The sequence below is a fragment of the Poecilia formosa genome, unplaced genomic scaffold (assembly GCF_000485575.1).
Source record: "Poecilia formosa unplaced genomic scaffold, Poecilia_formosa-5.1.2 Scaffold280, whole genome shotgun sequence".
NCBI lineage: Eukaryota > Metazoa > Chordata > Actinopteri > Cyprinodontiformes > Poeciliidae > Poecilia > Poecilia formosa.
The window spans coordinates 649,443-673,935 of record NW_006800219.1 but is presented as its reverse complement, the minus strand read 5'-3'; the positions used below and the strand labels follow the sequence as shown (position 1 = coordinate 673,935).

Here is a 24,493-nt window from a genome sequence, read left to right as displayed (position 1 = left end):
GACCAACTATAATGAGAAATGGGATGTGGTGGACATCTAATTAGTGATTTAACGAGAGGGAGGCAGTTACCTTTTCCCACAGCAGGCAGTTAATCCCAAAATTGTCTGTAGAGCTGGCAGATTTACATTTAAAATGATTTGTTCCATGTGAAGTTAGCCTGGTTAAAACCAGCCTCTTGTTCTACGCTTCACTTCGTGCAGGAGGTGTGGACTCTCAGCTATTGAGAAGCGACTGATTCCTGGAGGCGTGGACGCTGTTGAAGTTTTAAATTTTATCCAGTTGCTAAAATTTGGCAGTGAGGTATGTAATACGCCCAAATTCAGACAACCTGAATTTGTCTGCGCAAATTCAGGTTGCTGAATGTGTGTGTTACTACTACTTCTTTGTTGATTTTGGGTCAAACTGAAACTGTTTTCAGATCCATAGTTTCGTTAGATCATGTGTACAGTTTCAATTCTTCCATATCCTGTATATAGATATATAGTTATGTATCCTGCATACATACAGGATACATAATTCTTATATATCCTGTATGTATAAGACCAGTTTTTGAATTGTATTCTATAATTTCTTTTGTGTGATTGTATGTGTAAAGTTGAAAGCAAATGCAGAGAACCAAATAAAAACAATTTTAAGCAATTTCGATTTTTACTTTCTTTTTTTTTTTTTTTACATTTTATTTCAAATAAAGATGCAGAGTGAAAATAAGTTGTCCACAGATTTTGCACAGTTCTTAAGTATAAAAGCTTTGTAGGATGTTTCTTTAATGTGTTGTTTGGATATGTGTTTTGAATTCTAGCGAGATGAGATGTGTTCGGACTGCAGACTCTCAGGTTTGTTCTGGACGTTTGTGACGTGTTTTTTTTTTTTCTGAAACAGATGTTAAATCTGACTGGAAGTGGAGTTGTAACGTTTCAATACACTTATGAATATTTATTCACAACCTCTCTGATTCACTGCTATTAAATCTGGAAAACACGAGAAACTGAGCATGTTTCCTAATTCAAAGTGTATTATTTGCGCTGTACAAACAGCTCAAATATTTGTGTGGCTAACATTACCTTTAAATAAAAGCATTGTAAGTTTTTAAAAAAGTTAATTGTGCCATCAATCAATAAATTGTAATGAGATTAATCACACTTTAGCGCTGCGACTAATCATGATTAATCACAATGTTCAACTTTCGAAACCTGAAATCTACACTTTTTTTAAGTGCTTAGAGGGGCAGTATTCTGTGTTTCACGTATTGTGTGTTAGCACAGTCAATTAACTATGTTACCTCCAGATGTTAAAAAAAAGCCAGATCAAATATGACTTAAAAGAAACTTATTTCCTGATTTAACGCCTTTAATTTGGGCCTCTGTCTCTTTAAGAAGCACCTACTCTTTCTAAAACTTCGCCTTCAGGAAGTCATTACAATATTGCTGTTCTATTAACCCTTTAACAACATTTTCACCAGCGTTTCACTGAGAAGTAGCCCCCAAAATGAGCTCAGCCGATGTACAGTTCCACTAATTGCTGCTGGCTAGTCTGAAGGAGCTGAATCCACCGAATCGTTTTGCACAGACAGCTGAATGGTTGCCATGGGAGATTAAAGGACTTCTCAAACACATGAAAGAATCAAGGCAACAATCCTAGTATGTTTTTGATGAGGGAATAACATCATAACATGATGCAAAGCTCAAAAAAGTCAATTCTACAAAACACTACCTCTTGAAATTATACATTTTCTTCCTCTTCACACATGTACAATAGATTTTCTTGGCCTGCCACTTAAAAAAAAAACTCATAATATTTGCCAGTTTGTTGAAACATGACGAAATGTGGTTCAAGAAGTTGAAATACTTTCAAGGCTCTGTAAAGGCAGGAAAACCGTTTTCAGGCTGCAGATAAACATCAGTCTGTCAACCTGCTGCATGTGTTGGATCCAGTCAGGCGCATAACGAGATGAAAAAGTGGCTCGGAAATCTGTCCTTGAACAGAGAGCTCTGTGTAGTGGGATCCTCGCCGGATTTTAAAGGAGTTTTTATGCAAGCTCACGACTAGCCGTAATGAGCGCACATTTTTGGAATTAGAACCACTTGCTTGACTTTTCCCAGATGATAAATTCACCAGAATGCGTGAGTGGAATGAAAGAGTCGCAGAAAAGCTGCAGCCTGGCATGTCCACCAACCACATTATTTCAATTTTAGGTGGCTATGCTAATTAGCCTGAGCGTTCACGGCGGGATCCAGATGTCACGTAGCAGAGAGCAAGAGAAAAGTGAAAGAATTGAGAAAGTACTCAAAAAATGTACTTAAGTAAAAGTACAAATACACAGATAAAAATTTACTAAAGTAAAAGTACCACATTAACATTTTACTTAAGTAACAGTAAAAAAGTACTGGCTTTTAAAAATACTTAAGTATTGAAAGTAAAAGTACTTGCTGAATGCATTACCTAATCGCTAATATCATTAAGTGTACCGATCGTATTTAATTTTAATACATCAGAAATGTGCCATTTTAATGAACAATGCCACAGATAAGGCATGTTTTTATTATGTTTACTCTCTGTAACATAGTTTAGACTGAAATATGTGATTCTATGCATCATGTGGATAGAGAATACATCATCTTTTATTCTCTCTGCCACCATGACAGGTGACGAAAACAAAGAGCAATGAGCATGCTCTGTATTCTTACATTCTTTATTTATTCGCCAATTAAATAAATATAAATATATTTGAATGAAATAAAATAGCTACTGCAGTGTACGCAGAGCATTACAAGAACAAAGAACGGCTCTCAGTGAGGTTTCAGTCCTATAGGACTTAGTCAATATCCGTCCAGAAGAATCAGATCGTTCCTGAATGTCATATTACTATATTGCACTTTGGTCACAGCGTTGTCCCATATATGCGACACCTCAGTCAACACCTCCACACAATGATTCAGCGCATGAGTGACAACTTTTTTTCATGCAATGCAACATATGTGTCTCTGTACAGCTAGCTTTGCTAGCATCACATCCACAGATCTTACCTTTCTTTAAGCTTTCCTTCCAAGTGACGCTAAAAGTTGGACAAAGTCCCCACCGTCTGTGAAAGTGAAGCGCTGCTGATTTTACATGTCGCCATATCTTATGATTTATGCAGCGCTATTATATTACTGACGCTCAGAGGAAACCACTGCGCATGTCTGGAGCTCCGCGTGCGAGTAAAGGTGGAGGCGATGGGTGACAACAGACACTAAGTCACGTTATTATTGCTTGGATTTTACGGCGCCACCTTAAGTCCCTGAACTTCACATTTTAACGGACAAAAAGCTCAATGCGACTTGGATGTAACGAGTAACGCGACAGTTTTGTAGAAATGTAGTGAAGTAGAAAGTACAGATACTTACTGTAAAATGTAGTGGAGTAAAAGTAGAAAGTATCCATTATTAAATCTACTTAAGTAAAGTACAGATACACGAAAATTGTACTTAAGTAACGAAGTACTTGTACTTCGTTACTTTCCACCACTGATGTGGACTATGGTTTTCAAAGTAAATATAAATGCGTGGCGCCTTTTCAGATTTTTATTTGTAAAAAAAAGTTTGAAAAGCACATATCACGATCTTTGCAACATGGATACGACAAAAGGTGGGAAAAATTCAGTGCTCCTTGCATCCGTTTCAAACTGCACATTTTCCCGCGCTAATTTTAACAACGTATGGTTAATCGGCCCTATTTAGAAACAGTGTTCTGTTTTGTTTTGTCTTTTTATTGTCCCATTTGCCCAGGAGCCCAGCTGATTCGAGCAGGTCTGCCATATCTGTTCACGGAACACCGACTTTGTGTGTAATTGTGATTTCCATCCAGCAGGGGAAAAAATAGCAATATATTTTCCTGGCGACCGGGTTTAAATGTTGGGTGTTTCTGCCTCTAAAATGCTGGTAATTGGCCCCTTTTGTGATGGTTTCATGAAATGTTATGATTGTATTCCCGTATGCATTTTTTTTCTTCGTCGTCTATTTCTTCTTTTTCCAGGCACACACACACACACACACACACGCACACACACACAAACACAAACACACAGCAGAGACAGTTCCAGGACACAAATCAGCAGATTACATTTCTTGACGGGTTTCACCGTGAGACTGCGGTGTGGATCCATCTGGTCCCTGTTTCCATTATCCCAAGTCTCTCTGGTTCCGATGAAAGTCCAGAGTGCTTCAGTTAGCACCGAGAACAAAATTTGTTCACATAAATATTCATATTCTCAACAAATTCACAAAAAATAAACACCCCCAATAAGGTCATCCTGACCACGGAGTTTAACCAAACAGAGCAGCAGCATGCGAGAGAGTGAATGAGTGTGTGTGTGTGTGTGTGTGTGTGTGTGTGTGTGTGTGTGTGTGTGTGTGTGTGTGTGTGTGTGTAGGCGAGCTTCCAGTGTTTTCTGCCTACTAATTTGCAGCAGTGTTTTCTCAGCTGCAGTTGCCATGAGAGAGAAGAGAAAATGTTTTCACGGATTTTCTGCTCTTACGCCTCCTCATCCTCCTCCAGCTGACTGGAAACACACCTGGCGCTGGGATAAGGTGAACTCTGTGTCTGGAGGCTGAGTGGGGCTATTCATGTTTCGGAGTGCTGACACGGCGAGCCGGTCTCTCTGGCTGAACACTTTCACACCAATCGGCCTCACGGCGAGCCACCAGGGCTGCTTTAGATGACTTTCACCGATTCAGAGGAAAAAAGTCGACAAGAATGGTGGATAAGCTACAGTGCTACCATTTGTAGCATTATAGAAGCCCAAAGATCTGATCTCTTTGTGGTCATATTATGACCGAGAAGGCCGGGAAGGTCTTAATCGTTACGTTACAAATCTGACAGTTATGGATAAGGAATAAAAAGAAAAACTTTTCTGTTTTCTACAAGCCAATAGGATGTACAAAGGTTCTCTGGACAGAGGAGTTCACTTTCCATCCAGGTGCTTTTACACCTGAGATTAATCTCTGAATTTTTCTGAGTTTCAAAAGTAGAAATTTTTTAAATTTTGAAACTAAAAAATTTCCAAAATAAAATAGAACATTTCTGAAATTAATCCCAAAAGTTTCTAGAAATTTTCGACTTTTCAAGCTCAATTGTTTCTTTTTCTCCTCTTGAAAATTGTCGAAAATTCCTGAGAATTTTTTGAGCTCAATCTTAACATTTCTGAATTTCAAACGTCGAATAAAATTTTTTGACATTTGAGGTTCAGAAAAATTTCCAAAAGGCAAAGAATTTCAACTTTTGAAACTCATCCCAAAAAATAAAAATAAAAATAAGGGTGCATTCACAAACTTGAACATTTATGAATTTCGAAAGTCAAAATTTTTCTGGACTTTTGAATCTCAGAAATGTTCACATTTTTCTACAAAATTTCTGAGATTGATCTCCAAACGTCTGCACTTCTTCTAGCAAATTTTAGACTTTATAAACTCAGACATTTCCAAGTTATTTTCTACAAAAGTTCTGAATTTAATCTCAAAATCTCTGAGATTACTCCTCCTTTTTTTGTATTCTTGGCACTAATTTGCCATCATATTAGTGGGAGAAGTGACTCGAGGTCTTTAGTCAAAGACAAGAGAGAAATCCTACAACTGCTAAGATCTACATTTTAGTTGCTCTCATGTCTTTTTGTGTGGTTTCCTTCAGTAGTTTGGGTTGCAGCGCCACCACAGGCAGGGTGGGCTACAGGTTTTTCAAAGGGTTTAGTTGCAGTTTTGGTCCAGAACCGAGCCAAGGCTACCAGGCTACCAGGTTAACACCTTAACACCTCACATTACTACCCACAGTGATACCTGGAGGTGGAAGCGTCATGCTGTGGGGATTCCTTTTTTCAGCAGGGACAAGATCTAGGTTCAATCCAGAACAACCTCTAACATGTGTTGGGCTGCTTAATGAAAAAGTTGACAAAGCGAGAAAAAGTTAAGGGGTGTGAATACTTTCTTTATGGAAAAAGAACAATATTAGTCTACATGTGACACATTAATGGCATTGATTTCCTAGCAAAGAGAAATATACTTGAGATGTAGTAATATATATATTTTTCATTTATTGTAGACAATTCATTAACCAGCCTCCACTTACAGGTGATCACACAGAAATCGGTAAACGGTCAGTTTATTTTTATTGTAATGACGAACGGTTGACAGAAAACAGAGAAGAAAGTGTTCTTCCAGCAGCCGGAGCTGGCCGTCGCTCTCCCTCCCATCTGTGTGAAAACACCCAATCAACTATAACTTAATAATCGACTTTATAACCTTTCTACCGGGTTCAACTTTTACTTATTTATGTTTTTTTTTTTTTCATTTGTTAAAGATTCTGCATACAAAACATTCCCCTCACTGAGCTTGGACGTCAGCAGATGTCTGGGTTCTGTTTCGTGCATAAACAGCGTTTAAATGTAATGGCCGCATAATTAGGAGCAAGTGTGGTTTATTTTTGAAACGTTGCGTTTTCTCTCCAAAAATAAGAGGCTGTCGAACTCACATTTGCGGATATTGAATCTTCGTGAAACCCAAAACGTCTTACAACACAACTATGGACAAATGAAACCAATAGATCAGTGTTTTAAAGCAAACAGCACTCTGCCGTGTTTGTAGAAAACTGAACCCAGCAAATCAGTAGAAATACATCAAATCAATTGTAAGGCAGTGGTGGAAGGAGGACAGGGGGTGATTTGGGCTTGTTTTGAATTTATGGAAAATGGATATGAAGAACCAGTGGTGTCAAAAGTCACAAATTTTACCCACTGGTGGGCCATAACATTCTTTAAAGGGGCAGTGTGATGTGTTTTTCAGGCACATAGAGCCATTTTATTGCACAATCAAATAACTATGCCGTTACCTTCAATTGTTGTAAAAACACTGTGTTTATCAAATATGACTTAAAAGAAATTTAACTTTGTAAATTAACACCTCAAAATTGGGCCACTGTCACTTTAAAAAAAACTCCTGATCTTTCTGAAACTCTGCCTCCAGGAAATCATCAAACATGGCTCCTCTATTAACCGTTTAACAACGTTTTTACCAGCTCTGCTCCGAGAAGTAGCTCCTATAATGAGCTCAGCAGAAAGTGCAGTTGAATCAGGTGTTTGCTAATTGCAGCTGGCTAGTCTGAAGGAGCAGATTGGGGGAGTTGCGGGGGAAGCGGTCCCACAAAGCGTTTGGCACAGCTGAATGGTTGCTGAGGGAGATTAAAGGATTTCTCAAACATGCATGAATCAAGGCAAAACTGCAGGTATGTTTTTTGATGAGCGAATAACATGATGGAAAGCTACAATGCAAAAATGTAAATATTGTAATTTTTTTTTACTTTATCTCCTCAACAATAAACAAAATTTTACTAAATCTGTAACTCATTAAATAGCCAAAACATAAGAAGGGCTTTGTACGTTTGCTTTTTAAAAAGAAGAGACATTTCCAAAATTTTGAGGTCAGTTGTTTTTTTTTTACCATTCTTAACTTGTGGTTAGAAGAAGGAACCTGGATGTAGATTTCCCTGAATCTCAGACTGATTGTCGCTGCTGAACCATGCTAACAGATCATGCTAACAGATCATGCTAACAGATCATGTTGCCCGTTTTCTGTTCTCAAAGTTTGGCTCATCTATGAATAATGACATGATAAAACCTGTTGGGTTTTTCCACACTTCCTTCCCTGCTGGGTTGTTATTGTGAATAAGAATTTGTTCCTAGTAACACGCCGTTTAAAAAAAAAAAAAGTTAAATAAAAGAATGGATTGAAATTATTTTTGAAGCAGATCTTTCTTATTATGTCCTGATATGGAAACTTCTGGATTCTTTCTTTTATCCAAAATTTAGATGGGGATCTAAACTGGCAGACTAATAAAATGGACAAAGGGTGAATCTGAAATTTAAAAAACAACTCGAATTGTTACAATTTTGATAAAACATTAGAGATTTAATCTAATTTCCCTGAACAGTTTCTGCTTTGCCACACTGACACCCGCTGGCCAGTTGGAGTATTACAGCAGCTTGTTGCTAAGACACCACAGGACAAACCTCGGTTTTTTCCAGAAGTCACATTCAATAGATCATAATATGTCCTCAGACGATGATTAAAAGCACAATTTGAAAATAATATTTAGGCAGGTATTAAACACGCTGCTCATTAAGCCCACATTTCTGCTTTTAAAAATAGTTTCTGTTGCTGTGATGCATGTTTGCTTTCACTATATGCACAAAATCATCATAATTAACAGAAATAAAGGCTTTTATAAAGGATCTGTAGAGTAATTGAGCTTTTCAATCAATAGTACTGACATTTTCTAAATGCATTCTGTATATTTGGTTATATCCATATTATGTCTTCTGTAATAAAATCCTATCAAGGAAAAATGATTCTATTAAATATGTTTTTAATTTTTTAAAAATGTGTGTACATAAGTCCAGTTATTTAAGGTAATCTAATCATTGTGAATGTGATGTCATTGTAGGTTTGTTATTTTTATGGTGAATTTTGTTTTATTTGCTAATAATTTCCACACATCTTACATGAAGCCAGTCAATATTTCAAACATGTCTACACAACAGTAATAAAAAATGTATACTTTAACACCATTATAGAACATTGTCTATAAGAAAAAAAAATCTAAAACATACATATAGAAACAGTTAATTGAGGGAATTTATTCCATCTGACATTAAAATTTGTCAGTCTTATGTATTTATCATAAATAGACAGAGATGTTTCCTTCTGTTGTTTATATTTGATTCACTTCTTTTTGCATTATCATTCCACCCGGAAAATAAGAATTGCATAGATTTATGAAAAATGTGACTATTAACGGCACTTGAGGCCACAATGACCAGATCTAAAGTTGTATTTCTAATAATCAGAACAATCTATTCTTCTGCTGATTAACATTCTACCTACATACTTACTTTCGAGAGTGGGAACACACAAAAATGGCTCATTATTAACATTTTTCCTCATTCGCTGCCATAAATTACGGCAGAGTATGATGAAAATCTTGTGTGTAGAAAAACAGACAACGATTATGTTTCAGTTATGTAACCAAACAAACAAACAAAACAAAAAAGCTTATTCTCTCCCTGGAAAGACCAGAACTTACAATGTTCTCTTATTCTGCAATTAACTAAACAACCTAAGGTACTTTCCCACTTGGGAATTGTTTGACCAGGGCTTTTCCCTTTGTTTGGAAGGTCAGCATTGACGCAGCCCTGCTCCATAAACCACTGGAACCACTTACTGTGTGAGTCTTTCTATTGTTTCATGATGTGAAATGGAGCTGCAAGTTGGACCAACGCTGTGGGAACCAACCTGTTAGTCCTGCAAATGTTTGGAGGATGATGTCAGGAAAGAAAAAATAAAATAAAATAAAACACTTTTCATGTTGAACGGTTGGAGATTTGGCTCGTTGCATGCAAGTTGGAGAGGAGTGATTGTTCTGGCCGCATGTTTGGTGGTAACATTTACACTGCTGACATGAATAATAATGACATATAAAAAGCCTTTATTTCCAGAACTGAAGAATAACAAAAGAGGTGTTTTCTTGTCAACGTAGCAACTTACGGCAAACCGGCAGCAAGTGCTGTAACTTTAGGAGCTAGAATGCCAGGGTTGTACTGGCCAGCAATGGAGAAAACATAGTAAAACCAGAGTATAAGAACTAAACACTAAACCAGAGGCTAACAAAGGGCAGCTGGAGCTCAGTGGGAAGAGTTGTCCAGGGTTTCCCACAGTATAAGCCTGGTGGCCCGCCAGGCTTTATATGCCTCCTGCCTGCTGGGTTGAGCCACCTTTGTTTATTTCTTCTACACAGCTTGTTTATACAGTAGTTGTGTTTCCATTAACCATAGAATTGAACAAATTTAATTTACACAAAAAAATAAATTTGCTTAATGGAAATACGGCAAATTAGGAAAAAAAATTATGTATTTTTTTTTAAATATCGTTGCGCTTGAGTGAGATAGTTTCTCGGTTGTATATAAATACATGTATTTTGCAAAACTGCAATGGAAATACTTTTTTTTTTTTTACATCACACCAGCCATGTGACCAATAGCTGGAGGTTGTCACAGGCGCAAACCACAAAGAAGACAGGAAGAAGTTGGAAGGAGAATGGTGGTTTGGCCAGCAGAGCTCTCACAGCATGGCACAGTCGGTTGTCATTCAAAAGTGTTGAGTCCATAGCTAATCTGTAAAATCTGTACAATTTTCCCCAAACGCAGCATACATAGCAGCTTCCCAGTCTTTTTGCTCTACAGCCTGAATAAGACTCCAACATCTCTTCTGATGGCTCTGATGAGCCACCGCTCATCATCTGTAACTGTTTACATCCGTCGCTTCCGTGATTTTTAATGAAATGAAATGAAATGAAATGAAATGAAATGAAATGAATGATTTATCGCGTGAACAAGCTTAGTCATGTGTGACGTTAATTTCATTTCTTATTCAATGGAAACACCGCAATTGCGCAATTGTGTGTTTTCTACATTACCAGAATATTGACAAAAATGTGCGACCATATAATGGAAACACAGCTAGTGATAGCAAAGACTGGACAAGCTATGTTTATAGTTGATGGGCACGAGGGCATGCGCCGCGTGCTCACTGATTGCCAGGGCTGGTCGTTCGCCTCAGATATCCTGAAACTCGGACTCAAACCGGACGTCGACTGGGAGTGGCTTCTTACGAACCCCGCATGAGAGCTGCTGCAACAAGGTACGCGTCAAGCATAAAAGCCTCTTGTCAATTAACAAAAACTATCAGCTCATAATTTTTGCCTCCTTGGACTCTATTTTATTTTTTTAATTGCAGAAACAAAGGGACGTTCTAACTTAAGGCTCACACTTAAAAAACGAGTCAGTTTGTATTTAACCACAAAACGATAACGCTTTGCACCCGAATTTCCTCTCTGTGGGGAAAATAAAGTCTGTTTCTATCTTATTGTTTTGTTTAATATATATATTCTTTCAGCATTAATTTGCCGAGAACTCCAGTCTGCAAAGGCTGGATGTCCACAAATGTCCCTGGTTGTCAGTGGTCATTAATGTGGCAGATTTTAGTGTGACATATGTTTACACCATACATCATTTCCATTGCTTGAAATTACATTTGAAAAATATAACTCGATTTAAACATGCTTAATTTTATAAACCCATATTTATTAATCACAAGGTCCTCCACAATGCAAAGAGTGACACCTGCTGGCCAAATTAAGCATTGGCCAAAAAAAATAATTGAAAAGTATCTAAATCTTTTTTTTTTTTGTAAGAAAAATCCACACATGGTCATTGCAGATTAAACAGATAAATTCTACTGGTGTCTGCAGATATTATTCAGAGTTTTACAGACAGAAATTTAAACAAGTTATCTGATAAAAAATCAATATCTGATGGCTTCAGCCCTAAAAAAAAGCAGCTTTTTAAAATTTTTTAACATATTATGTTAAATAATAGTTCTATGCATAATAAACCACAGCACTACAGGAAGCAATATAACCATTTAATAAGACCCATGGGGATTTTTGATACCAGCCAAAGATGGGCGGTTTCCCAGGGCGGCATTAGAGCGTGGATAGAGGGATCACACAATCATCAAATGAAAACGTTAAATTTTTCTGTCAATTGCACCTTGAACAGGTTTTCTATTGCTGGAAGTTCAGCGAGTTGTGAGAAACTTCACGACTCATAGAGGTTGAGGTTATAATGTAAAAAGTTTAAGCGATGTACATACTTTTGCAAGTCAATGTAAAAAAGTAAATAAAAAACTAGACAATTTGTGTAACATTGAAAAAAGAATGTTTTATTCGTTTCAATTTGTATTCTTTTTTAAATATATATATACAAATTTATTATTTTCATAAGTGTAATTGTCAATTTATGTCTTTTTAATAAGTTGGCATCCAGTACTTTTATTCCCCATCAAAACAACACAGCCAGTAGAGTAAAGATCAAATAAAATGACACATAAAACAGTAACGGTTCACATTTAGGCCTGGCTTATCTATGCAAAAACATATATATATATTTGTTTAAACCAAACAGAATAAAACCACAGATAGAGCTGCAAAAATGTTGTTTCTAACATAAAGCTGTTTCTGAAAATGCTCCTTCAGGAACACTTAAGTACAGTAGTGTGTCCTCGTTTTGGTTGTGTATCAGTAACATGTACAATATTCCATACTGTCTCACAGGTTTACTTCATAGAGTAAATACAAACATTGGAGACAAAATAAAAGTGGATAAAATTAAGGCTAGAGAGTTCATTTGATTGAAGACAGGAGCATCAGTCGGTAACCTGACCGTCTCATCTGTTGTCTACTCCAGGAGTGCTGACTCACCGAACCAATCAAACCCAAATACATTCCTCTCTCTGACCAATCAGGTTGTTGGTCTTCTATGGCACCTCTTTGTCTGTCAGAGCTCGTCCTACAAAGCAAGCAGAGCCAGAAAAAAATAGTCTGATTCGACCTTAGGAGACACTTTAAACTCTGAGTTGTAACTGAAAAGATGGCTACCTTTGGTGTGTTGTGTAACCGTGGTGACAGCTTCTCTAGCCGATGTCTGATGATGTCAGCGATTGTGTTTGCGTCCCGGCTGTTAATGTGCTCCCCGCTGTGTTCATACTGTAGTAACATGCACAGGTTATTATTGTTTTAGTTGTTGTAAAGTAGAATGGTTGAAACACAGGCGCCCTCTGCTGGGCGTGTCTGTGTCCTCACCCTCCGTGTTCCCAGGTTTGGGTAAAATCGGACTGTTGGGTAGGCGGTGATTCCAGCTGACTGACACGTCTGATGATGAGCCTGACAGTCCACCTTCCCAGCCCGGACCTCCCCTTTAACCATCTGAGAACACAGAGAACCTTTAAAATCTCAACAACATTTATGAGTCATGTCACCACACACATTTGTTTTATTTTACCGACATGTTTCTCCAGACTGAATGTAATATCTGGTTTCCTATCAGAAACAAACTACTCATTTTCAATCTAAATCTTCTCGGGGAAAGAATAATTTTGGGACGAACTTTTGACAAATGTGTCTCACCCGAGCCAGGACCTCAAACTCTGGGGCGAAGTGTTGGCAAGGTCCACACCAGGGGGCGTAAAAATCCAGAACCCAGTGATCCCGACCCGAAAGAACCTGGGATCTGAACGTCTCTGGAGTCAGATCCACCGATGCTCTGGGCAAAGAACTACACACAACACCTAACTCCATTAACCCGTTAGCAGACCAAACTGTGGATTACTCATGAAGACTCAAATGAGGTCGAGAAGAAGAAATGTATTTAAGCTAGTAAGTAAGTATGTTAGTAACTATTTAAGTAGGTGAATAATACGTAAATAAGTATGTATTCAAGCAAGTAAGTGCGTATTTAAGTAAATAAATACGTAAATAAGTATTTAACCCTTGTGTGGTCTTAGTGCAATGCTTGGGAGAAGAGCGGCAAATGTCACGGTTGGAAAAAAAAAACTTGGGAAAACGCATGTGGATTCAGTCCAAGTGACCCCATCTCTTAAGAATGTGGGAGGGTTGAGTATGTAAGTATTTAAATAAGTTAGTAAATAATTAAGTAAGTACTTGAGAAAGAAAGAACTAAAAAAAGAAAAAAGTAGGAAAAAAGGAATATAGGAAGGATAATATGAAAGATAAGCAGGAAAAGAAGAAATTAGTAAAAGAAAATATGGCAATACAGGAATATGCCTAAAAGAACAAAAAAGAGAACAGAAGGTGGGAAGAAAAGCATGTTGTTAAGAAGGAAGTCACGCCGGATAAAGAAGCTACCTGAGAACCCATGCTCTGAGAGAATGTGCGTCTCTGTGCCAGCCGTTGTAACTCCTGCAGAGAGAAACCGATCACTGTTCTCCTGTCTTTTCTCTTCAGAAGGAGAATCTGAGGCTAATTCTTCCACAGTGATCACTTACGTGAAGCGGTCTGGCTGCCTGGTGTTCCCAGAGTACAGGCGGACTTCAGGGTACGCCCTCACTCCCTGACTCTGGCAGAAGGTCTGGAAGCGCTGACAGTCCACTGAACCCACCAGGATCTGACCTGAAACCATCTGCAAGACAGAGACAGAGTGAAGAGAGAGAGACAGCTTTCACTGCACTTCCTCTCCTCTCTCATTCCTCTGGTGGGAAACACACATCCATCAGAGGTGGTTTAAACTAATCATCATGCAAAGACCAGAAAACATTAGATGTGAACTTGTCATCATTTAAGAGGAGTTGTTCAACTGAATTGTTCATAGTTATTGGGGCCACAGTCAATGGCTTTTGTCACTGTGAAGTCCTTGTTCATCTTCTGTATGTGTGATGGGACCTGGATTCTCTGTTCAATTTGTTGAATATTAATTAAACCAAATTAAAATGAAATGCACCTAAATAACATGTGATTTGTATCATCACAAAAATTGACAGGTAAAAACAGTTTGTTGTTGAATTTCCTCAGGAAGGAAATTCAACAACAAACCTCTGACTTCAGTTGTTATAAAAATGTCTTAAAAGAAATTTGGCTTTGTTATTTAACGCCTTGAAATGGTGTGTTTGTGTCTTTAAGAAGCTCCTACTCTTTCTGAAACTCCGCCTTCAGGAAGTCCTCATAACACGGCTCCTCTATTGACCCATTAACAACATCTTTACCAGTGTTGCACTGAGAAGTAGCTCCTATAATGAGCTCAGCTCCACCAGGTGTTTGCTGAAATATTCCTCAAACATGCATGACAGAATCAACAGTCTAGGTATGTTTCTAACGTGGGACTAATGTGATGTGAAGCTCAAAGAAGCCAAGTTTACATAATACTGATCCTTTTAGCCTGCTTTTGAATTTGTGCATTTGCTGTCATACCCGAGCCATGCGTCTCCACTCAGGCATCATGGCCTGACAGGGACCACACCAAGGAGCGTAGAAGTCCACCGCCCAGGTCTGCCCTGCAGCTCTGCCTGCAACATCACCGCCCAACCTGGTTAAAGCTTACACTGAACTGACACCAATGCATTTCTACCAGAGCATGCTGAAGGAGTTTTAAGAAGATCTGAAAATGTTAAAGACATATTATTTTTCCACCTCTTGTCCATATGATTGAACAACTTTCCTTACATTCATTTAAAGTTTGTACCTTTAACTTTCTCTGTGAAGCTGGAGGGATCAAGGACCAGCACAGATGGGCTGACCAGATCCTGGAGAAGCAAAAATAAAAGAAATCACCTTTCTGATTACTGGTTACTTTCATAAAAGTAAAAAACAACACGGAACCCAATGGAAAGTTAAATATGACCTGTATGAACTCCAGGATGCCGTCAGCTGAGTGGTGTCCTTCGTATTCGTGCATGGAGGAGCCGTTAAAGATGACCGTGGTGGGGTACGCCTGGATGTTATACTGAAACACAAAGAGGGTGACGGCTGACCAACACATTTATCCCTCAGCACAAAACACCCAGAGGGTCTGAGCCTACCGTGGAGCACAAGTCATGGTGGATGGTGCAGTCCAAGGTGCCAAACTTCATCTGTCCAGCCAACTGGATGGAAGCTTTTCTCAGTTCAGGAAGTAAAGCTCGACACGGAGGACACCACTGCAACCAAGATGAGGATTTGTAACCCACCAAATTGTGTAGAAACTGAGCAGTTTTTGGGTCAGATATGAGTTGGATTAATATTTCTTCACTGTTTCTCAATATTAACGTTACAAAAGAATAAAAATCACATATACATAACACAAATACTTGCACTTCCAGTTATGAGTATTTGTGAGTGTTTGTGTTCTGGGTGTAGAACTAGAGCCCGTCCATCATGCAAACAGAGATTTGGTGGATCTTTACACAGAAGATTGCAAACTACAAAACATGCTAAAGGTTCGGTCGTGTTTACAGCTAATGGTGTGGTTCTTTTCAGCCTTCTGACTTGGTTTCTTCCTGTGGATTTATAAAGCCACAGGAAATCTACAATCCTCCATGTCACTAGACAGATAAAACCCAACTAAAAATAGCAACAGCATCTATTTGAAACCGTTTTAAAAAATCTACTAGGATGTATCAAAATCTAGAAGTACATTATAACACAAACAATCTGTTTTCCCAACCAGGTCTGCTGAAAATAATAAATATTAATATTACACTTCCTTAGTATTTGGAAGAATTGCCCTTTAAATGTAAGACTTGAGTCAAAGGATTTGAGTTTCCTTCCTTAAGATTATCACAATAGTTTTGTAGAGTTCTGGCCCATTCCTCTACCACCCCTTTAATGAATCTGAATTTGATCAAAGAACAATAAACTCCCTAAAAATATTCCCCATCACATTATATTTTGGCATTTAACAAACAGAAATGATTCCAGTCTACAGTTCCAGAAGGTTTAACAAACCGGAGCAAAGAAGTCAACGAGCCAGGGCTCCTTCCTGTTGGAGGGGAAGTTGTCTGGCCTTAGCGTTGTCACGTGAGCGTGAACGCTATCCCTCGCAAAACCCACGATGTTGTACAACACGTCTTTACCTGCATACGGACACAGGACACCACGGACATTCAGACACTCTGAAACAAACTGACTGCACTGAAAGAGGCAAACAGGCAGTACTAGGATTAAATAAAAGAGGTGCGGTACTGACCGTGGTGGATCTCAAAGTCGTGGATTCCCAGTCCTTTAAAAACGGCCACGCAGGGTTTGTGGATGTACAGAGTCTGACACAGCTCAGAGTCTGCGACGCAGTCCACTCTGCCAACCTGGACAGACAAACGGCCGGTTGGGACCGTCAGGCTGAGACTTGTGGCAAAGCAGAGAGGCCGCATACCTGTATGTGATCGTTTCGAAGAAACGCCTGAAGCTTCTTGTACTCGCTGGAGGCCGATCGGCCGCTGAACATAAAACTGATCAACCAGCGATGGTGGGCCAGTTTCTTCTGCAAATGGTTAGATTTCAACATTTACTGCACGGTACATAAAATCTGATTAAGCAGCTGCTCTTGTGTTGCGTTTCTACCTTAAAACTATCACTCGTCAGCAGTTCCAGATCAGGCAGATGATCGATGACATGATTGTAGATCTCCCTGCTGTCCAAAGTCTTCAGCCACTAAAGTACATGAACATGAACCGAATCTTCAACATGAACCGAAGTATGACTTGGTGTACTTCCAACAATATGTCAGTCAATTACTAGCATGTTCTATCATACCAGTATGCTGCCTTGCGTATCCAGAGAACTTCCAGGAGGGAACAAAGCAGTGGCTCCACTTGTCACCTAAAACAGAAGAATTTTAAAAAATTCACTACACGTACTGTAAAAAAAAAAAAAACATTTACTTCATGTCAGCGGTATGTCTTACTTGAAAACTGTCGCAGAGCTGTTGCTGTGTGGGGCAGTCCATCCATCCCACCTTAACAAGACCGTCCTAAACCCAAACAACCGTCAGTCAGTCTGTTCTGACTGACTCTGTCAGTCACCGTTTTTAATTTTGTACGTGTATTGTTTGTTTTGTTGGTTTGAGATTTCTTGACAAAATTTTCAACTAAGAAAACCTAGCAGAGTATTATAATCTGGTCTAACAGTGACATAAATTATATACAAGGTTCTGACAGAGTCTGACAGAGTCAGTCAGAACAGCCTGACATGAAAATCTTTACAGATTTTCATGGGGTGCCACAAGGTTCAATCCTCGGACCGCTCCTATTTAATACCTACATGCTCCTGCAAGCTCTGGTTATAACAATATGTGTGTTAACTTCCTCCAGCTGAACAGAAACAAAAATGAAGTTATTATCTTTGAACTTGAAGAAAATGATCTCGAGTCAGCACATGGCTTCAGTTATTAGAGGGTGATTAGTGTTGTAGAGGGAATATAGAAAATATTCCAAGACCACAAAAACTGATGAATTTGTTTGTGAAATTGGTGGGGGGGGAACTTTATAGACCTCAAATATCATAGAACACCTCCTTAAATCAAACAACTTTATGTAGACTTATTGGAATAATGTCAAATAATGCAAAAGGATACAAATCTGTGGATGTAGTAGGAAGCGAGGTTGCTTGCTTGGTGAATTTAGATAAAACTAAATTTTTTAATCATTTCAAAAAGATGGTTTATGTCTGACTGATACACACTTTTATGACTGCTCATCAAAGTAACCTAATATTACTTGTCTACAGGTTTAAAACAATGGCCAATTCAAGAATCTGGATAAACTCCAGACTGACTGTTTTGTTGTCTCATTTTTTTTGGCTGATGACGTTAAACTCCAGCGAATTCAGCTGTTTTCTCACCAGCATTCCAGCAAGCTTCTGTCGTGTCCTCGGCTCCAAACAATCTGAGAAAGACAGACACGTGTCAGCATGTGGAGCAGAAATCTACAGAGTTATTCATTATATTTCTGATGACAGGAGTGTATATGTGTGTGTGTTATCAGCCCAATGTTTTGCACTGACAGCTGTGTTTGTTACCTCCGGTATCAGAGCAGAAGGTGATAAGCCAGCCGAGTCCTGACGAGAACGCGTTCTCTATCTCAGTGAACACATTGCCTGGAGAGGAAGAGGAAATAAGAGGCTGAACAGAAAGAAACTCCTTCCAAGGTGTGTACAGAAGTGGTTTGAAATTACAGAAACAAACTGTGAATTAAGAGAGACGGGTTACAGCTGGCAACAGCCGGTCAAAACGTTTCAAAAGCCAGAGATTCAAAGCCACAAAATTCTGACCAGTTCATCTTAAACCAACAAAATAGAAAACCTGTGTGCAATTTACTAAACGAAAGCAATATAGAACTTACAATACAGATGCATATTGTGTTATTAATAGATGGTTGACGGAAAAGTTGACAGATTTGAAATGTTTGGTCTGAAAATGGATGAAGGATGAGCTCACCCTGCCACAGTTCAGTGACCTTTGTAGTGATGAACTGCATGGAGAAGCGAACCAGGTTGTCTCTGTTCCTCTCCCCTGTGAATTTCTCCGGCCTCTGCAGAAACACACAGATGGATCAGAGGCTGGTCCTCATAGGGTGAACTCTGCTTGTGCTGCAAGTCGTTGAGAAGAAACTCTGATCTGGAGATTCACAAACCAGCAATGTGGCATCTTCCCACAGGCTGCCGGAAAGCTGGTGATTTTATTGAGACACTATAACCAGCTGCTTTAAAACAATAAAAATGAACATTACTTGAACTATACTTGAATGACATGTTCTGACGTTTTCTGTTTTGATTGAGAAGTGGCTAAAAGAAATGTGCCTCTGTAGTCACGCTTCCATTGACATATAAATGAGCAACTAAATTAGCTTAATGGACACACGTCAATTTAAAAAAAAAACTTTCATCGTTTGATAGCATTTTGAATTGAATTAATATGAGTTACAGTGACATTTAAATTAACTTTGGGATCAATAAAGTGTTTTGTTTTTTTTTTTATTAAATTTTGAACTGAATTGAAAAAGTTTTGGCGCTAAGATACGGCGGTTTGTTGGCCAAATAAAAATTGGTTTATTTCACAAAACTGTGATGGGAACAGTATTTTCGGATGTTACTACTAGTGGAAAAGACAAGAAAGATGACCGGCTGGAGCTTCATGGTACAACATGTTTTTTTGTTAATGACTTATTGTGTGAACAAAATCACGTGTGATTTTAACTGCACTGGAAACACCACAAACGTGAAATTGTGTTTCTTCGACATTAATGGAATATTGACAAAGTTTTCATTTGTAGTGGAAACGCAGCTTGTGTTGCATCGTATTCACACTCCTTGGAAAAAGGGAAGTCGTGGATGACTGATAAAGATTTACAAGACACTGACATCAACTTCAAAGGAGTTGATTAAAATAATTTACAATATTGAGTATGACAGCAGTATAAATAAGCATATGTAAAACAGACCTGTCCTGCTCTATAGATGTACAGGCTGGGATAGCTGTTGATGCCTTTCCTCCTGCACAGATGGTTGTTGTCTCCACAGTTCACCGCTCCAATCCGGATGACTCCGTCCATCTCCTTGGCAAACTCCCTCCACTGCATGCAGAAAACAAAGTTAGAGTTTGACAAAAGGAAGGTTTACTTAATTATTAAGTTTACAAACACAACACATCTGTTTCATTAGAGATCCAGCTGTAGCATACGAAGCCTGAACTCGAGTCAAGTCAGCCACCACCGACATTTGGAGATTCACCAAAAGCTTATTGCATACACACTCAGGGTGCATTCTCCGTTTAGTCTGATTTAACAGAACTCTAGTCCGTTTGACTAGAAAGCCCGGTTTGTTTGGGGAGGTGTGAACGTGCAATCGAAGTCTGATGTGGACCAAAAAGCCGAACTCTGGTCCGCCTACAAACCTAGGTCTCGGTTCGGTTTACGTGAACTCTACTGCATTTTGAATGCATATGTGAACACCGGAGACCGCTCTGAAGATATGCAGCAGGCTCTAGCGTAGGGCATTCTGGGTAAATACAACCAAAACAAACATAAGAGTTTAACATTAGCTGGAGAAACAGCTTGTGGTCTTTGACTGAAGACAAAAGAAAAAACATACAGCCTCTTAAAAAAAAACAAAAAACACTACTACATTTTTGTTTACATTTTATGAAGAAGGAAGTTGTGCACATTGTCTTCTGACATTTTTGCATCATTTCCTTCAGTGGCTCTTGGTGCAGCACCACCAAAGGAGAGGAGGGGAACAGGTTTATAGGCTGCATGACACTCCATCTGCTCTTGTGAAGACACGCTCTCTGATTAATTCGTCTAATAATTGCTTGACCATATAGGGACGGAGCTTTCATCCCCAGATTGTCTGTTGATGGATATGTTCCGAACATAAATAAAACAAGACTGTGATGTCACAGCGAAGGTAACAGTCTTCTTTATAACAATGTCAATTCTACTTTGGTAAAGGTGGTAAACTTGAAGCAGCATGAAAATGTGGCAAGTAAACAGATTTTCAATTCCAAAGTCAGCATTTTCTTGTTTTTTTGTTTCTTTTTTTTTTTTTAACAAGAGTCAGCAGCTAGAAATTCAAGTGTGTTCAGAAACAGCTGGCAACACACCTGAATTTCCCCAAGACTCCAGAGGCGTGTTTAGTGTGTCTATTTGTTTTGGTGTTTTATTACCGTCGGAGCCAGCTGGTGGCAGTGCGAGCATCGTGGGAAGTAGAAGTTGACAAACCAGATTTCTCCAGAGTTCACTGCTGCTTCTAGAACACAAATGCATAGAAGTTTACCCACCATTTTTAACCCACATGGTGGCAGTTCTCATCACTTTACTTGCAACAGTTTACTTCTTCATTTGCTGATTTTTGCAGTTGCTTTCTTTGTTTAAACCTTACCAAAGTCTCCGCTGTCCAAAGTGATAATCTCCAGATCATCATCGTAGATACCTGTAACAGACAGACCGATACATTAGTCGCAATACGATACAAACATCATGATAGGAGGAGTTGGTGGTTGCAGAAGTAGATGGAGCCTTACCAAAGTCATAGCGGTAGAAGTTCCAGCTCTCATAGCGTCCTCCCTGCTGCTCGTCCAATCCCTTTTCTCCATATTTATCATATTTCTTTCTCAAGTCTTCGTCTTTCAGCACTTCATACGCCCGATTCACCTTCAGGAACTTCTCGTGAGCCGAGGAGTCACCCTAAGCAATCATTGGTCAGCATTAACGATGACAAGCATACTTTAATCTACCAAAATGTTTGAGATGTTTGGCTTTTCCTGTCGGTGACTCACAGGGTTTTTGTCAGGATGCATGGTGAGCGCCAGCTTCTTGAACGCCTGTCGGATCTCTCTTGTCGTCGCTTCCCTGCTGACCCCCAGCAGCTCGTAGTAGTCTGACTCTTTAGCACAAACCGCTGCCAGCAAGATGGCAAAGACGAAAACCAGGGACAGCGTGAGGGTAACAGGCCTTAGGAGCCTGTGGACGACCCTGGGCCCCATCACCGGTCCTTCTTCTGTAACCCCTATAACCTGGAACTGAAGGAGAATATCCTCAAAATGTATTTCTGTCATACAGATCTTGTCATTCTACCACCACTACACGGCTATATGATATTCTTCTATAATGTATAAACCCTCCAAGCAGATCCACTTTTGTCTCACTAGTCCAAAGAATAGTTTTCAAAGTGTCTTGAGAATTATCAAGATATTTTTTGCCAAATGGATTTAACTGGAAGTGAATATCATTAAAGCTGGTCTTCAACAAAGGGCTGCCGCCACGGCCATGTTAGTATTAATATCCGACTTGCGTTTTTGGCCGAACAACATGGGTGGGAAAAAAAAAGATAAAAGTTGGTTTCTCGTGCGCTAATTTCACGTGCGCACGAGAGAACAATGTGAAAGACAAGATGTTTAATCTACCTCGCCTTCCGTGAGTTTGTGAGTGACATTATCACATATATTTAGTGTTTTCAGAAAATTTCATTTACTTTCTGCAACCATTCTTTACAGTAGTAGTTTGTGAACATGACTTGGTTGGCTACCAAGAGTATCTCTTGCGCACCGAGAAACTGTACGCTCCATTTTTAAAGACAAACGTGACAACTTTCAGCTTCCTAACTGAAAAAAATGCACCAAATTCTACATCACAAAAGGCAAACAACGTTTCTTTTAATCAGAAACATCCCTCACAACCAAGTAGTCTCTAAATGAAAACTATAAATCTCCACCTAATAAAATTGCTTGCACAAGAGTAAAACATTCCAGTACATTCGTTACTTGACCAGTAACAAGTTATAGAAAGAAAATGCAGTTATAACGACAATTAATTTCTACCCAGTCTAAGTTCAAACTTTTGTTAAGGACAATAAATGTATCAACATTCTGAAAAGCGTTATTTTCACAGTATAGAAAGCCTTGTTTAATAGGCTAAGCTAAGCTAATTGGAACAAAAACTACTTATTAGCCTGTTAACCGCTACAGACGGGTACAGACGGTGCGGAATTGTGGTTAAAGCGAATATTTTCTGTAATGTATTTCCTGTAATTTACAAACGCTTTTGCGTGAATAAAACCAGAGCTTTGTTACCTTCGAAGAGATTCAACACCTTCCAGCCTGCAGATGAAGATCCGCATCAGCATCCGGCTCATGCCGGTATCAAGTTGTACACAATAACGGGGTCAACTTCCGTCTCTTTTCATTCAAAATAAAGTCTTGCCGATAACCGAAACGTTAAAAACAAACTCGTGACTGCGTCGTTCAGTTCGTACTTCTATGCTTCCCATCTAAGAGCCAGTAAAAGAAAGGGAGGGAGCGTTTCCAAATACGCACGGCTGAATTTGAACTTTTATTTTGACACCAGAAGCTTCAGACTCACGGAACCTAGCTCCAATATTTATGGGACTTTGATGAAATTTGACGCTCCGCAACCACACGAAGATGACGTAAAGTATGGTGCGTTCGAAAATTGTTCCGTTTATAATTTCATATTTCGAAAATATTTTACCTTAAATTCTGATTTGTCTGATACCCAATAAACCCATTAGATAAATAATTATTTGTCTAAATTATAAATTAAAGGCATACTTTTAAAAATGTACACACAATATCTGAAATTGTATAATAACATGTTGTTCAGAGACAATTTTAAGCATACATCATCATTAAGGTAACTGAAAAGGGAGAGAGTTTTAAGTGTTAGTTTTGAATAGTTTTATAATAAATTATTTTGTTGATTGTGTTTCAAACCCATGGCCAGAAAACGATTGACTTGGTTATAGTTTAAACATCTTGTCTAGATAAAAGTTAAGTGTTATTTGTCATGTTTGCCAGGTGGTCTAAATACCATGGACAACTAACATACTCGCAACTTTTCAACCGGAAATGGGCTTTAAAAGTCTCTAAGATTTATTTCTGCTTTTAGCTTAAAAGCCAGTATATTCAAACAGGTAGAACACATATGAGAAAGTACTTTGGTTTTGTATTATTATTATTATTATTATTATTATTATTATTATTATTATTATTATTATATGTGATTAATTCGGAAAGAATTACGATATCTTAGTGTGCCCGGAAACACATTTTTAACATTTCTGAATATTTAAAATGTGCGGGTACGTGTAAAAAAACGACACACTCGAACGTCTCACCGATCCCATCAGTTACATGCGCCGGAAGTTTCTGCAGGCGAACCATCAGCTCACTCCAGCAATAATTTCAGCTCTCCGTGAACACGCTGTAGTTCGCTCAAAAAGCGGGCATTAAACCGCTCAACTTGTCCGCATTAGACCATTTAATAAAAAGGTTTGTGTGACAACAACAGGAAGTTACAGTTAGTGAAGAGCTAGCTCTGCCGGCTGAGTTTGTTAGCCACTGGCCTCTTTTCTCCCTTTCGTCACTTCCTACTTTTGAAACTCGCGGCTGTAGAAAAAGAAGAAAATGGAGTTACAAGGTACTGTAACTTTTATACAATCTTCTTCTCGCGCTCTGCTAGTGTTAAAGTGATTTTCACTTAATGTTGTGTGCTCAAGAACACGGAAAGCAGCTTTATATCTTGCTTTGAAACACAGTTAACCATTACTCATTCCGTTAGGATATTTTTTGCTCTC

The 24,493-nt window shown here is 38.7% G+C and overlaps 1 protein-coding gene across 2 annotated transcripts; it reads right to left on the bottom strand.

Moving 5' to 3' along the window:
- Nucleotides 1-11,854: 11,854 nt before the first annotated feature.
- On the bottom strand, nt 11,855-24,354 carry LOC103151393 (dnaJ homolog subfamily C member 10). Of its 2 annotated transcripts, none has more exons than XM_016681418.1 (25): nt 24,035-24,354; nt 21,678-21,920; nt 21,423-21,585; nt 21,281-21,331; nt 21,066-21,148; nt 19,843-19,974; nt 18,840-18,933; nt 18,422-18,499; nt 18,245-18,288; nt 17,310-17,375; nt 17,159-17,224; nt 16,967-17,056; nt 16,779-16,886; nt 16,596-16,710; nt 16,355-16,482; nt 15,451-15,567; nt 15,273-15,374; nt 15,114-15,174; nt 14,843-14,937; nt 13,924-14,057; nt 13,784-13,837; nt 13,046-13,193; nt 12,722-12,844; nt 12,518-12,625; nt 11,855-12,428 (listed from the first exon to the last, which is right to left on the bottom strand). In XM_016681418.1, exons 1-25 carry the CDS (start codon nt 24,041-24,043, stop codon nt 12,417-12,419), a joined length of 2,424 nt encoding a protein of 807 aa, XP_016536904.1. In that variant the 5' UTR covers nt 24,044-24,354; the 3' UTR covers nt 11,855-12,416. The 2 variants fall into 2 exon arrangements, with proteins under 2 accessions (XP_016536904.1, XP_007571495.1); XM_007571433.2 differs by lacking the exon at nt 24,035-24,354 and adding an exon at nt 22,971-23,282.
- Between the last annotated feature and the right edge of the window lie 139 nt (nt 24,355-24,493).